The following is a 16,374-nucleotide window of genomic DNA, read 5'->3' on the forward strand; positions in this document are numbered from 1 at the left end:
CACATCTTTGTTTGTCAACTTCTGCCATTTCTTAATTGTGTTAAAACAGAGCAAGTGATTCTTCAAACATATATGGCGCCCCGACTAGCTAGCGGGGAAGGAACATGCCATATTCCAAACTAACATTTACGAAAGACCAGAGCACATTCTGACGTTGTTCCATATATTAAATTATCTTATTTGTCAAGCAAGACATACAAACAAATAGCTTTTTGAGAAAGATTTAAAGAAAAAAGTCAGCATGAATTTGATTGCAGTACAACAAACAACATATGGTCATATTCCATGAATAATATGAGGCCAATCTTCTCAGTAGGATATTCACCTGATCTAATGAAAATACCAACTTAAAATTAGAAAACGATCCCTTTTCAATATACTGGGAGACCTTTCAATTTGTCGCCAGCAACTTCAAACTATATACAGTTGCAAAATCAACAAATTTCATCAGCTTGATTGCAAAGACGTCATCAAAATCAGATTTGCTTAGATTAAAAGAGTGTAGAGGCTTCAGATTTCTCATATCCATTTTCTCCAACTGGCTGATCTTTTGTCACCAGCCAAGAGCCTAGGAAGGCTCAGCAAACTATTAACCCTTGTGATACCTTCTAGGGCCGACCACTCCTCATCCTCTGCAGTTGAAATGCACTCTGCCAGGCTCCTCTTGGACTGGCCCAGGCACTTCACAGAAGGATTTTCAACCATCGACTCAGAGACAGGTACAATCTCATCAGAGTTTTGTGTAGTACTCGAATGTGTAAAAACAGGACCACAAGAATCATCTTGTGTTTCTGACTGCCCAACGTTCTCATTGGTCACAAAATGCTCCCCAGGCTCCTTAAGAATCTTTTTCTTATCCTGCTCTTCTACCTCTCCATTTGCTGCACAAAGATGTTCAAGAAAGAGGCATACAACTGCACAATCATCATTCTTGGATGTTGGATATTTAAGTCTCCATGCTCGGACAGCACAGTCTACAAGAGCTCTGGCTGCTGTTGCACGGCCAGGGGCTGAAGCCACAATATCAACTGCTTCCTTATTTGAGAGGACATCCCAAACCTACGTTATTAACATAGCAATAGTAATGTCAGTATTGGAAAAGTAGGGATGGAGTTCATCCATATGATGGTAGGTCAGTCTCTGTCCAATGCACTAAATAAAAGTGCAAAGCCATCAGCATTCTAATTATCCAGTAACAATAAAGCTTCATATTAGTAGGACAGCAACGTGGTAATGCAAAAACTATCAAGATCATGGCAAAAACATGGAAACATAGCATGCTTCTTAGACATTAAATTGCCAAATGGCCTGGAATAAGAAAAAGAATCTCTCACGTAGATTAAAATGAAAGAAGGGAATATTACCCCATCTGAAGCAAGAATAATGAATTCATCCCTCTCAGTGAGGCAGCGATAATAAACATCTGGAACGGAAATTAAACCAAAATCCTTCAAGCAGAAGTCCCCAAAAGCTCTAGCCATTGCCAGACCAGGTGAGTCATTGTTAGGCAACCATACACGTGGAACCTCTGGCTCATCCTGTAACGCAAAGACCCTTCCTTTACATTGCAGGATCCTGGCAGCTTCCCCTAATCCAAATAGACAAGATTGCTAAGCTCTACCAATATATATGCGAAGCAGTTTCCCAATATATGATATTGCAGAGAGACTCTTTATTTTTATTTTCTGTTTCCTTAAAACTGAATCAGAGGCAAAACATGAATGCATGTGCACTCGTGTGCGTGCGTGCGTGTGTGTGTGTGTGAGAGAGAGAGAGAGAGACTTGGTAAATCAGGTTTCAAGTCAACTGTCAGTTGAACAGCAAGCAAGGAGTCATCTTGGTCTCTGGTTGCCAAAACTGCCCTGGAGTCACCAACATTTCCAATAACAAGATCCTGGCCCTGAAAAGCCACATTTTCACATTGCAGTGTTGTTAGATCCAGGTTTAATTTAATATATCAAAAAACAGTCATTTTGGGAAATCTAAACAAGATACAAGACAAGTCACGTTTCTCAAGTTGACAATATAAATCAAAACAGATATTACAAACAGAGACACTCTGAAGTGCAAGAAATCCTCAAGAAAAATCAAATCAAATTAAAGGATAAGTCCATTCCAATTGAAGAGGAATTATTCAATGTACCCAGAGTTGCACTCCCTTCTCCACAGAGCCCGTTGATAATTCTCATGGTGGGTTCCATTTTAGGCAAGAGGGGGAGTACAGCAAGAAAATCCTTCTCAATGTGCTAGTGGCAGAGAGCCTTAAAGATGCCTAACAACCACTCTGTCACACAAAATAATCATGATATTCCTCTCCATTTAAACATACCATGTCACTGCAAGCTCAATTCTCTGCCAGAGAACCTCACAATCTTTTCGCTTCCAGAATTCCTAAAACGAATTAACAACATATCTGCTATAATTGGTTTTTGTCCCCAGTATTTGCCACCAAAATCACAAATGCCCATGCCATGAACTTCTTGCAAAAGCAAAAAGTAGAAAAGATGCCCCCGGTCACAGTATTGTTAAGGCAAACATCAGGAAAACATTGCCATGTGTACTGTATATTTATTTAGATTTCCATAACATGGTTTAACGATCTAACATAAAGGTTCACAAAACTCTGCAATATCTACATAAGTAGAAAGACCAAACTTCAGATAAGATTGTTATTGAAACAATGACTTGGCTTCTACCACGAAATGGTTTGTACATTAATGAATATGTGGAAATATGCTGTCATAATGTGAGATTTAGAAGGTCAATGGAGCAGAACTGATGGCACCTTCGATGGCAACTAGTTTTACTACTGATACTCTGGTAACATGTGATATTGTACAATGATTCTGCAAGTATAGATTAAGCTGAAGAGCAAGATCTCTCTTCAAAGCTCACCTTACTGGGGGAAACTAAGGACTGTCTAGGCAGCTTTGATGCATGCTAAGCTAATGGGAAACAAAAGGTAGCTGCATTCTATGCATTGTTGAAAAAGGCACGGTTCTTTTTGGGTTTAGATGCTTTGGGTCTTTTTACACTCTTGTGCTTAGTGGTTTCATAATCAAATTTTGCTTAAAACACTGGATGTGATTATTCAGGTTGCTTTCATTGTCAATTCAATTTTTATGCTTCAAAATTTCAGACTTCCTGCAGAATTATGCTACCAAAAATGAGGATTTCCAACACCTAAACGAATTGTAAACTGTTTTGCACATTACAAATAACAAAGCTGTAAACCTATACTTCAATTCAACTACAGTGAAGAAACTCTAAATATCTTGCGTGGCTAATTAATGCTTAGGAATTTGAAACATAGCCATGCATAAACAAATCGAATTGCATGTGATACTTGTATCAGAGGTGAATAATAAACAGTTATTTGATGTATCTGTGATTTAATTAATTCAATATTAATGATTTTTATATCATCATAGCTCAAAAGAGATAATAAAAGGCTCAATTCTTCCCGTTGAAATCTAAATCACTAGGAAATGATCTACACAAAGATAGCACTAGTCAAAATATTGATTGTTAACAACTTAACAAAGCAAATATGCTTCTAAGAACTTCTAATTGGTATTGCATACAACATTTGGAGCAAAATTGATTAGTGACTTCGATCGAAATCCAGCAAGTGTTTGAACTAGACTTTCATCCTCAAGCTTGAGATAAATTTGATAGAGAATTTGGGTCTGAATATTAGAAAATCATAAAAGAAAAGAAAAGAAAATGGATAGAGAATGAAGCAAAAACAAGTACCTGCTTGATCAAAGTAACAGCAGTGGTCCCACTGCAAAAACAATCGATTGTTGGATGCAACTTCAACTCCTTATCCATTAATTTAAAAGCCTTCAATAAAGACTTTTTAAGTGGAAGATACATATCTGGGAGTTGTTTTCCAGTTTCATCGACCTCCAAAGAATCAAAAGATTCATCATCCACGGCTTCATCAGAATTTGTGGTTGCTGCTGCAGGGGGAGCATTTGGAAGGCAGCTGTGTTGAGCAGAGTTCCAGCGGGTAGATAGTATGAGTGGAAGGGAATCGCGAACTTTCTTGGCGACCAAATGACCATAAGGGCCATGACCATCAAATACCCCACAAAAAAGGGTATCATTTGTGGTTGAGCTGAAATTCTACAGAAGAGAAACATTCCAATTTCCAACCCAGTCAGAGTAAGTCAACATTATATCAAACCTACAACCAGGTCAGAAATCAAAAATAAATTCTCCGTCAATTTTTTTTTTTCAAACAGAGTAATGTAAATGAGACTGTTTGAATTACAATTAGAAATTGCATTTTTTATGCAAATTACTAAGAAGAGAAACGGGTGGTTTAATTGTGGGGAAAAAAAGAAGAGGAAAAGGAATACCAAGAAGTAGCAATTTAAATTAAGAAAAAGAAAAAAAAAAAGAGGGTAATAATATTATTAATGACTACTAGGTACCTCCCAAAAGAGCATGGCGTCTTGATTGGTGCCTTTCTTGCCCTGCTGAGTATATAAGCAACCCAGTTTGGTGGCTCCATTGGTGGTGAGCCTGCCAGGAATGTGAAGGAGCACACTTGGATCAGCATTAGCATTAGTAGCTGATGATGATGATCTCTTCTTCCAAAGATGAGAAGTTGAAGTGATTGATGACGATGATAAGGATAGTGGGTCATCGTCAGTATCCTTCTTCTTCTTCTTCTTCCCCATGATGGAAAAGCAAGATCCCATTACTAGTAGTAGTTAATTAGTTAGTTATGGCTGTCAATTACGAAAAAGCATTATATACTTAAGATTAATATCAGCTAATGGCATGAGCGGGTCAATTTTGAAAAGAAAAAAAAAAAAAAGGAAAGAAAGAGTCGTACCTAGCTAGTAAGCTAGCTAGCTAGCTTACTGGAGAGGAGAGGAGAGGAGGACAAGAAGAGGGAAAAGAAAAGAAGGAGAGATAAAAGATAAAATTAAGGAAGACAAATATTAATACCATCTATGCGGTAGCTGGAAGTGGAAGAAGAGATCAATATTTGTACAGGCGATTGGCTTGGATTGGACTGGAAAGGGAGGGAGTACTGATCATATCATCATCGATCCAGATATACAAGAAGACGATTGATTTGATCAGATTCAAAATGAAAATAACGGCATTGAACGACCAGAGAGAGCCAGCCAGCGGCCAGGGAGAAACCAAGAAACCAATATGTTAGGTAAGGTATATCATCACCATCATCGTCTATTTCCACCCTATACATACATACATACATACATACATACATACAACACATACGACCACCAATAACTACATTTTACAAACACAGTATGCATGTACGTACATAACCTCCCTCAAAATATTATTAAAATTTTAAATTTTATCATTTTACAAAGCTTGTAATTGTAATTTGGGATAAAATTATTTTTCCAAGAGAATCCATTAGTTATCATAAGATTGGTTAGATATAGATTACTTCAGACATTTGTTTTCACAATTAAGTAATTTTGTTTCCTTTAAAAACAGCACACACACATATGACTTTAGCTCGAGGGCTTTCTTTTTTAACTATTATTTACACAGTTAAATTATAATGATACCCTTAAACCCAATAAATTATAATGAAAAAAAAAAAAAAAACCCAATAAATTTGCACATGAGGACTTTTTTGTATTTTAATTTTTTTTAACAGTAAAATTATGAGATTGCCCTTAAATCCAAAAAATTATACTCATGGTCAAGGGCATTTTTGGTTTTTTCTTTTACCTTTTTATTTTTGGGGTGACCTAGGTGTTGTTTAGAAAATATTATTAAAAAAAAATTGCATCAACATATAATGATCCCTATGCTCTTTGAACAATATGTGCAGGACTATCTAGTTATCAAAATAAGTCATCCACAATAACATTTGAAGCGGAACATCATCCTCTTCATGTTGACAGGGCATGTGTATACAACAAAAGTGTGGTTGAGCTCTAATAATCTTTATTTCTTTTTCTCTCTTTTAGCCTAAAAATTCACGCCACCCCTATGATTGTGTCCTAAAATTTCTCTTTCTATTAATAGACATTTTATTTCATTTAATTTTTTTATGTTCAATTTAGTTTTTATTTTCTTAGTTTTTTTTTTTGTTTTTATGTTTTTTTTTTCAATTTTGTTCCTCATCGTCTTACTTCATTTAATTTTATTTTTTCAATTTTGGTCCACATTCTTTTTATTACTATTTTCTTTTTTTTTTTTGTTTTTTCCCCTCAACATTTTATTTTAATTCAATTTCAGTCCTTATTCTTTTGATTGCTATTTTTTTTCCTTTTTTTATTTGTTTTTAATTTTATCCCTAAAGATTTTATTTAATTTAATTTTTTATCTAATTTTTGTCCTTATATTTTTTATTTCTATTTTCTTATTCTTTCCTTGATTTATTTTCTTACATAGTCCCTAATTATTTTCTTATATTTAGTTTTTATATCATATTTGGTCCTCATTGTTTTAATTGCTATTTACTTTGTTTTTTTATTTTTATAATTGGAAGTTTTACTTCATGATTTTTTTATGTCTTTCTTTTTACAATGTAATTTCGGTGTCATTACCCAAATCACTAGTTTGGAATATTGGTTCAGTCCGGTCTTTTCTTGATTGTAAGTTTGATCTTTTTTATTTTTAGGTTCTTTATTAAAATAAAAATTAATTTCATCATCCAACATTATATTATTATTAGGCCTTAAACTTTGTTATTTGTTCCACTTGTCTTTTTTATTGAGTTTATTCTAATCTTATATCATAGGTGGTTGGTTAGTCAAGTTTAATCGGGTTTACTCTGGGTTTTTTTTTTTCTCAATGTTTTTTTTTATGAAATTGATTTCCTTTTCGGTTCTATATTTTCAAATTAAATTATTGACCCTTGAACTTTGTGGTTTTTCTCTTTTTCTTTATATTGGGTTATCTTGAGTGTATGTTAGTCAAGTTAACTCAATTTTTTTCAATTTTCTTTTAATTTAACTTAGGTTTTAAAAAAAAATATAATCTTTTTTTTTTTATTTCAATCTCATGTTACAGGTTATAGGTTAGTCAAGTTAGCCTATGTTTACTCGAGTTTTTTTCTTCAATGTAATTTTTTTAAAATTAATTTTTTTTTAATTTTATCCTTTGATACTAGATTTTTAGACCTTGAGCTTCGTGATTTTTTTGTTGTTGTCTTTTCTATGAAGTTATCTTGATCTTAATCCCGAGTCATGTGTTACTTAAATTGACTCGAGTTATCATTGCTTGAACACATTTTTTTACATTAGAAAAAAATTAACTTGACCCATAATGTAAAACGCCGATTATAATCTAACCCAACCAAAATAAAATAAAATAATAAATAAATAAGTATTTGAGAGGGACAAAACTAAACAAAAAAAAGTGATAAGGCATTAATTTATTGAGAAGGAAGTGATGGGGGCAAATTGAGAAAAAGACTAAACAAAACTGGGTCAATGTGTAAAATTTAAAAATTACACTATATAAATACCTAATTTTTCTTCTTTTTGCCGACGGCTAGAAACCATAAGAGAGTTAAAGAATTTGTGTGAATTCTCCACTTATTTTCTTGCTAAGTGCATAGAAAAAGAAGTGTAAATAGATTGATCAAAACTAGCTAAGCAATTAAAGGAGGTGAATGAGTGTTTGGAAGTTGTTTTGAAGAGTTTTAAAGCTAGAGTTAAATGAAAAGGAGAGGGGAAGAGAATTTGAATATCTCTTGCATCCATACCTTGAATTCTTATTCAAGTAAGTTAAAGAACATATTCAAAGTGATTCATTGTTATAATTATGTGTTTTGATGAAGAAATTAAATTGCCATGATTATATGAAATTAGGGATGTAGGGTATTAATCTTTGGAATGATGCAAATTATGATTTAACCATGTTAGAAAGTATGAATTATAATTGGGTAAGTGTCTAATTTAAAAATGGAATAAACAAAACCTCTTCCCCCTTTAATTATTGGTTTTGGCTAAGAGAAAAATTTGAGGGATTGGAGAATTTGATGAAATTGTTTGGAAATTGTGGAAAATCATAAGTTTATAGATGCTAATAAAAAGAATGGATAAGAATTTTGCAAATAATAATAATAATAATTCCTCACCCTTTTTCTTTGTAGAGGTTTCAGCCATGGTACACAAAAAAAAAAAAAAAAGGGGGGAAAGGTTTTGATTTTGATTTTTACTATCATAATAGAGTGGTTTTAAACAAATCGAGTAGATTGTTGAAGAATTGAGAGATTAATAACGGCGAAGGATCGAAAGGGGAGAATTTTATTCCCCTTGATTTAAATTTTTTTATCAAACCTATTTAAGAACACCATATTTAATTAAATCAAGAAATGTGTATATAACATTAAGTCGTACCGAATAAAAAATGAAACTGATGAGAAAGAGGTGAACCTTTAAGTTTGAAAAGAATGTGGAATGTATGAATAAAAAAAAATGAATGAAATGAAATTTTTATCATTTGGTTATAAATGATAAATGCATGTTGATTTTTTTTGTTATTACAGAAGAGGTTGTATGACCAGATCAACGACATGGGACCACTTCACGCTTACAAACACCATGTAGGTGTTAAATACCTTGTAATAAGTTATTTGTTTATTTAACATTCTATAATGAATTTCTTTAAAATTGTAATTTGTGTAAAAATTATGAAATAAAAGGAAGTGAAATAATGCCTTGTTAAATGGGCGAGTTGAAAAGGAAAAACAAATACACTGAATAAAAATTAACACTTATTAATAAATGTATTTCCGAGTCCTGACACTTATAAATAAATAGATTTATTTATGAAATAATGTCTCATAGAAAAATTTATTTCTAGTTAATGGAAATAATATCCTGTTAAATGGGTGTATTGAAAGATCTTTTTTCTTTCCTGAATATCAGAAATAATATACTGAAGAATAGATGAGTTGAAAAAATTATATTCTGGTTAATAGATTGACAAAATGATATTCAGATTGATTTAATGTGTTCATGATAAGTACTTCATTTAATGAGCTAGTAAATATATTATTGAGTATGATTTAAATGATTCTTATTTTATTCATTATCATAAAAGTGTAAGTTTTATTTTTTTTTACGTAATATCTATATTTTACATAAATATGATCCCAGGTACCCCACATCCTCAAGCTCGAAAATAAATGCTTAGATGGAAGTCTTTTGCTTAAATTAAATTTTTGTAATTGGAAGCAATAATATTTTGTTATTATATTACTTATGTGTTAAAGAATTTAAATGTGTAAATTATCTTTTATCAGGGATGTAATTAAGGATAACATTATTGTTATATTAGCATATAGTTTTGTCATATGCCCAATTAAAGAACATTCATAATCTAAGCTTTATCATTTTCTTAGAATTATTTAATTATGAAAGCTATGCAAACTTTAGATTATTTATTTGTTTTTTTTTTTTTTATTGCATCTTTATTACAGACAATACATGACTATCATTTTGAGATATGTTAATATGGAAAAAAGGTTTGAGATGATTGGACCATAATTATGATATGAATTGTGATAGGAATAAAGATGTTAATAACTTGGTATGGTCCCGTTATAGGGAAAACTCTGCCGAATTTTTGGTAGGAAAAACAAATTACACTAGATAAAAATCAACACTTATAAATAAATATATTTTTGGGTACTGATAGTTGGTATCAGCCAAGTTTTGGGTTTAGAAAACTAAATGAAAGTTTAATAAATTGTTAATTTGAACCAGGATGGTACGCACGAGAAAAGGTGCAACGATAGGTGAAGGCTTTAAAGAGAGATAGATAGAGGACCCGTTAGAACATAAAGGGTAGGAATTCGCTTCAAAGAAAAAAGGAATGGCATTATATGTTGTTAAGAACCCACCTTTAAAATAATACAAGTTGAGAAGCAATACCCTGACCTGAAAATCATTTCCCCTGACTTTGACCAATGACCTATGGTTCAACACTTGAACACTCCTCAATCTCTTTCAACGGGTTGAAATCACTCAAGGCACTAGCCTTTTAGTCGAATCAAACACACTGGATTTATCCACTTGGAACATCTCGAACTTAGGGGACTGCCCGGTGGAGCACTACCTCTTATATGCCTCCGATATCTCATCAATCGAGATTGGGGGAGTCAATGGGACTTTATGATGATACCGATTTGAGACAAACTATGAGATCACAACCTAGGGGTCTAAACCAGCAGAGATAGGGAGTTGTACACTCAGTTATGACACTAGTGCCTGTAGCAACACCTACATTACATGTTGACCCAACATTTATAGCTCAGATAGTGAGGGTAGTAATCGAGGCAATGCTTGGTGCCTCGGCCCTAACAACTCCACTAGTACCGACAATATAGGCGATACTTATAGTTATAACCCCAGCTGATAGTGTGGTTATATTAGTATGAGAGAATTAAGGTGTGAACCCTTTTTAGGTGAACCAGATGCTGAGATAGCAAGTAGATGGCTTCGCACAATTAAGGATACCCTAGATAAGATACAGGTAGCAAAGGACTTATGAGTAAATTATGATGCCCATCTGCTTTTAAACAGGGCGCAGTCTTGGTGGGGTATAGTGAGGTCTAGGAGACATGCAGGGTCCTAGTCTTGGGTAGTTTAAAGTATAATTTTACTCCTAGTGAGCAACATAGGGTTGAAAGGTTGCTAGATGGAACGTGGAAAGAGTCAAGGTAGGGATTGATTGCCTTTAAATTTGAGACTATCAGAGAGCTTAATGAGGCAGCAGAAGCCCTCGAGGTATTATTGAAGGAGTGCCAACAAGGATAATATGGTCTAGGTAAGCAAAAAGATACAAAATATACCTCCGACAAACCCACTTTACCTAAGAGAGGCAAGAGACATTTTAGTTAGTTAAAAAAAAAGGAGTACCTCAGCTGCATCTGCTTAAACTTCAGGAATGGGGTCAATATGAGGGGAACCAAACCCTAAGGGTGGTTTTTCTATAGGAGTGTCAGAGCAAAGAATGATTACTTATCCTTTATGTACCTTATATGGATAAAGACACATAAGAGATTGTTCCGCAGTGCTAAGAGATATTATATTTGTGGGGGGTAAAGGACATGAATGATGGAATTTCCCATATTTAGGTTGTAGATGTTATTATTGCGGGAGTTAAGGGCATTTTAGGAGAAATTATCCCTGCATGACTGAGATCACTCAAAATCAGTAACCGTAGGTGTTGCTACCCAATTTTTGACTCATGTTTTGATAATTTTTCAGAAAAATCCAAAAAATAGAGAAAAACATTGAAAATCCAAAAAAATATGTTTTTTAATATATTTGCATCATTTTTAGCATTTTCAGCGTCGTCTAAAAAAGAATTAAAATTTTTAAGGGTATTTCAAACGCGTTTGACTTTTCATGCGTCATTTTTAAAATCTTTGATTTTCCTCATCAAGTCGACGTCGATATTGCTCGTTTTCAAAAAAATACAAAAAATAAGAAAAAAATCAAAACTTACAAAAAAAGAAGAAGTTGAGGGACCAATTTTGAAAACCTAGCAATATTTCTGCCTAAAAATACTGGGTCTTCCACTCACATAAAAAGGGGAGGGGGGGAGCCAATTTTGAAATATCAGGAGAAACACAAAAAACCCTAAACCTAAACTTAACTCTACCAAAAAAAAAAACACAGAGCCCCCCACCCTTTGTTTTTTTTACACCGGCCAAACAGCCCCCCAAACCCCCCGGATTATTTTTTTTCTTCCTTTCTCCCTCACCAGCAGCCACACTCTCAGCCCGTCACTCCACAGCCGCCGGTCACCAGACCTCTCTCCCCCTCAGTCGTTCCTTTTTCTCTTGGCTAACAGCACCACCACAACTCCCCCTTTTTTTGTTCCTCTGATTTTCTCCACTTGGCCGGCCAAACGACTGCAGCAACAAGATTTGCCATCGGCAGAAGAAGAAACCCACTGCTGGAAAACAGAGAACAACGGGGAAACGACAACAGCGACGACCCCATCCTCGTGCAGCGATGCCGTGTTCCTCCAGTAGCAGCAACCAGGCAACGAACAGAGCCCATCACAGCGGCGACCGAGCTCCTCCAGCACACCACAGAACCGGTCACCCCGTCTCCATCAATCAGCCCCCATATGGCTGCGCCCACAGATCGGCAGCCACTGCCACTCGTAGCTCTGACTTCCAACACTCCCGCCTCCGACAGAGCCGCCAGCTGAAGAAGAAAGAAGACCAGGGCAGATCTGAGAAGGAGAAGAAAAAATAAAATCAATTGTGTTGTGCGTTTTCTGTAATTGCAGGTAACGGTGGTCCTCACCGCCGGCAAGGAAAGGAAGAGGGGAAGAAGGCGATCCAGACCCCCTGTTGCTGTTTTTTTTTCTGCTGAATCCACACGCCACCAGTGGCGGTGGTGCATGAGGTCCACGCGCCGCCACTGTTCCCGCAGCCAGAAACCTTGCTCAACACTGTTCCGGCTTGTAGAGGGGCATTCATGTAATTTCAGATGGTGTTAAGGCCCTTATTGTAATTTTTATGTAGTTTTTATTTTTTTTTTTGAATTTGTATTTTTGTATAAATGTGATGTAAAAGAAAAGAAAAGAAAAGAAAAAAAATGAAATATAAATAATAAAAAGAAAGTTGTTGTGTGTTTGTTTATTTATTTATGCTATTGAATTATAAAAATAAAAAAAAAAAAAAAAGAAAAGAAACAAAAAAATATAGTAAAAGTGAATGTGGGTGTTTGTATTTGTTCTATTTATTTTTATATATTTTTTTATGATAAAATTACAAATATTAAAGAAGAATTTAATATTTTGATTAGATCACGGTTAAGAATTATTAACTTATATGTAAGTTGTATTTCTAATATCCGATGAAAAGACAATTATTAAAACTTCTTTAACACGTCAAATTCGTGAAGCAACTTACCTCAGATAGGGTGCGTTAGGGGTGCTAATACCTTCCCTAACCACAACCAATCCCATACCCACGAATCTTTGACAAGACCAGTACATCAGGTTTTCTAGTAGCCCTCAATCAATTACTAGGTGGCGACTCCAAGGAACCAACCAAACGAATCAAAAGCAAGAAACACACGATGAAAAATCACCAGCCAATGCCACGCAGATTTTTCGACGTGCGACAGAATGGCGACTCCACTGGGGAAGGTACTGTTTCTGACATTATTGGACTAAGCTTTGTGTATTTGATGTGTTTAAGTTTTTGCATTTTTATCTTTTTGTTAATATTTTTTTCCATCCATTTTATAGAATTATCTCATGTATCACCTGTATTTATTTTTGAAAGCACACACAAGCTTCTAAGTTAGGTGGGGAACTAGCGATCTGCCCTAAGACTATTGGTCAGGGTTCAGATGCGTGAAACATCCAACTCATATCTGAGTGTCTGCTTGGTAATGATGGGTATACGTGCCTTAACTATTCCTTGCAACACCCCCATACTGTCTTTACGAAGAACGTCACTAGGCAGATATGAGACCCTTTTGAGACCAGATAGAAAATCTACCCATGTTCACATAATGAATAGAACTTGTCCTTAGGTTGTATGTGCTATTGTTATTTGCATAAGGGCAAACCCTTCTTGAAGCATCTTGAACTCAAGATTTGTGGGTGACACAATGGCCGTCGCTCAAAAAATTTTCATTGTAGAGTATGGACAAAAATCACGATTCTTGTTCCATCATACAAGAGTTACGGCCATATTGTCACCCCTCGAAGGGCGAGTTCATCATATAGATTACATGTTCATACATTTTTCGTGCATGCGCCGGAATGAAAAGTAGGTCCCCTACGAGTCTACAACACCCGACTTCGAATGAAAAAGACACGGAAGATTAAAAGGGTGCTCGACGTAACGTCCATTTTTAAGAAGAGTTGGAGTTTCTGAAGACAAGCATGACTCGCCTCTAACTTACTCGAGCAAAATACTGAAAAATAACTCTATGAAAGTTCATTCCTACCGACCTATCATCTTTGTTCAAAACCCAACAACGACTCAGCCTGAAGAAATTGGGGGCAAACATGGTTAAGAGCCTCGACACAATCATGTATTTCTGCAAAAGCTTTGGTGGGAAGGATGACCGAAGGGGAAGTGCACTACCGATGCAGAATGGAGCCTGTCTTGTTTTGCACAAAAAAAAAAAAAGACTACCTCAGTTTGATCATGCCTAGAAAATTTTGTTTCAACCTGTTCCAGTTTTGTTGGTAATTTGGCTCTAAAAAAAAAAAAACTTTCCCTGTAAAATGAGCTTTTTCTTGTTAATAAGATCTTGTGTTTTCCTGTGTTCATAATATACCTTCATTCTTGTTGTTAGTGGTGTTCAAAATAACCGATTAACCGAGAAAACCGAAGAAAAATTAACCGAAAAAATCGAACCGAAATGAAAAACCGATTAAACTGATTTTCAAAACTATAAATTTTAACAGGTCCTGTTCGGTTTCGGTTTTGAACCAGAAACCGACCCAAACCGAACCAGACCCACTAAACAATAAATAGAAAATTTCGGTATAAATAGTGATGCAACCATATTATTCGATAGTTTCACCCACATTTAACTAGTGTTTTGCCTATGTTTTATATATAAAATGCCTTGATATTCTCTATTTTATGTTTTGAAGGCACTTTTGGATGAAAGATGCAAAAAGGAGTAAATTGAAGGTAATTGGCAGATTTGACGTTCAGTCGATGTTTTGTGCAGAGCGTGAGCTCTAAAGGTTGAAATGAAGTGATTCCAGTGGCATTAAAAAGCTAACATCCATACCTTTTTGGAAATCTAAGGCAAGATAATGAAATAAGGAAGAGCATGGAAATCGCAGCTTTCAAAGTCAAACCTCGCAATCTGCCAATGTTGACCTTCGGTCATTCCGACTTGAATATCTAGAGCTACAAAAGTCCAATTGATGTAAACTCAATTGTTTTGGATTCCTGAATCAAAGGCCTATAAACTCTCCAAATTTCAGCCAAAGAATATGTCATATGAGGGAGATATGATTTTTCAAAGATGACAATTGAATTCTACCAGCAAACAGGTTTCGTGAAGAAACGAGTCCAGATTACGTTCTGAAGCATCTAAACCGACATCCAAGTTTTTATTTCAGTAATGTAGCTCCTCTGAGTCAAAGCTTGAAGATTTCATGCAAAGCTATTTCTTCTTTTTTAGGAAAATAGTTATTGAACTACTTAAATGTAAATTGTCTACTTAAGGGAGGACTATTTTGTAAAATAGAGATTAGGGTTTCCTAGCATATAAAAAGAATGAGAGAAGATAAGGGGGGCAGCCACCCAAGAGGAGAAAAACGCCCCCCTACTCTAAAAAACCCTAAATCATGCATTCTTCCATCTTTTTGATTAGTTGTTCAACAAACATGCAAGGCTAAACTCATTTTCTTGGTTATAAGGACACGAAAACCTTTGGATTTCAAGAACTGTGAGATCTATTTTACCTTTTCTTTTCAGTTTATATGATGAATATGTTTGTTCTTCTATGCTTATTTTTTCTATGATTGTTTATTTTATTTGCTAGAGCGGACTCTAAGTTATTATTGTAGACAATTTATTGCTAAGTTTGATATCAAAACTGGAGTTGTGGTATATGAACTTGTGAAGCAACTGAGTTTAATAATTGTAGCGGATCTACGTTATTAATCTTAGGGAGAACATTCGATCAAAGCAACATAAGCAGACAACTTGGTTGTTAAGATTAATGAATTTATCTAGATCTTAAGGCTGCCATTGAATTAAATCATTAGTGCGGACACTGTGATTATTTGTTGGTTAGGGTTAGTTATACGGCGGACCCGTTAATTAACCAACGTTAAGAAAAGATAAAAATTCAAAATATAAACTGGAATTTCGTTTCAAGGATCAGTTCTGATTTTTATAGGTGGATGTGTGATTGCGACCAAGGTTTGTTCTCTTGATAATTTTCTGATTTTATTAAATTCTGTTTGATAGTTTTCTGTTTTATTTTTCTTTAGCCTATATAACATCTAACCCCCCCAAATTACATAACGTATAGCATAAAAATCTGAACTAAATCTTCCTCGTGGGATCGACCCCTTACTTGCTCTATACTATCTTGTGTGTTGTGTTTGAAGCTAGGGTAATTAATTTGTGCGACCGCGACATCGCAACAAATAGTTAGCTAACCCTAACAGTTAACATCAGCTGCCTGCCTCTCACAAAAAAGCCGCCTCCTTCCCCTCTCAATTAATTCTTAATCTTTCTTTCCCTATTTCTTGATATAGATAAGCAACTGTATACATACAAAAAGTAGTGGGGCAACCATAGAAGAGATCAAATGCCCTTTGTGTATCAATCTCCTTTTGCTTTTACTGTCTGCTGTTTGCAAGATTGGCGATGGACATTTAAAGGCTCGAAGTCAT

The 16,374-nt window shown here is 34.8% G+C and overlaps 1 protein-coding gene across 4 annotated transcripts; it reads right to left on the reverse strand.

Moving 5' to 3' along the window:
• Positions 1-222: 222 nt before the first annotated feature.
• LOC118040171 (probable protein phosphatase 2C 6) lies at positions 223-5,238 on the reverse strand. 4 transcript variants are annotated; one of them, XM_035047049.2, is made up of 6 exons: positions 4,966-5,238; positions 4,443-4,742; positions 3,757-4,131; positions 1,783-1,900; positions 1,365-1,588; positions 223-1,059 (listed from the first exon to the last, which is right to left on the reverse strand). In XM_035047049.2, the coding sequence occupies exons 2-6, from the start codon at positions 4,710-4,712 to the stop codon at positions 520-522; spliced, it is 1,527 nt and encodes a 508-aa protein (XP_034902940.1). In that variant the 5' UTR covers positions 4,713-4,742; positions 4,966-5,238; the 3' UTR covers positions 223-519. The 4 variants fall into 4 exon arrangements, with proteins under 4 accessions (XP_034902940.1, XP_034902939.1, XP_034902941.1 ...); XM_035047048.2 differs by having other exon boundaries at positions 4,850-5,238; XM_035047050.2 differs by having other exon boundaries at positions 4,443-4,714; positions 4,966-5,237.
• Positions 5,239-16,374: the final 11,136 nt, after the last annotated feature.

This window comes from Populus alba, chromosome 1 (assembly GCF_005239225.2).
Source record: "Populus alba chromosome 1, ASM523922v2, whole genome shotgun sequence".
NCBI lineage: Eukaryota > Viridiplantae > Streptophyta > Magnoliopsida > Malpighiales > Salicaceae > Populus > Populus alba.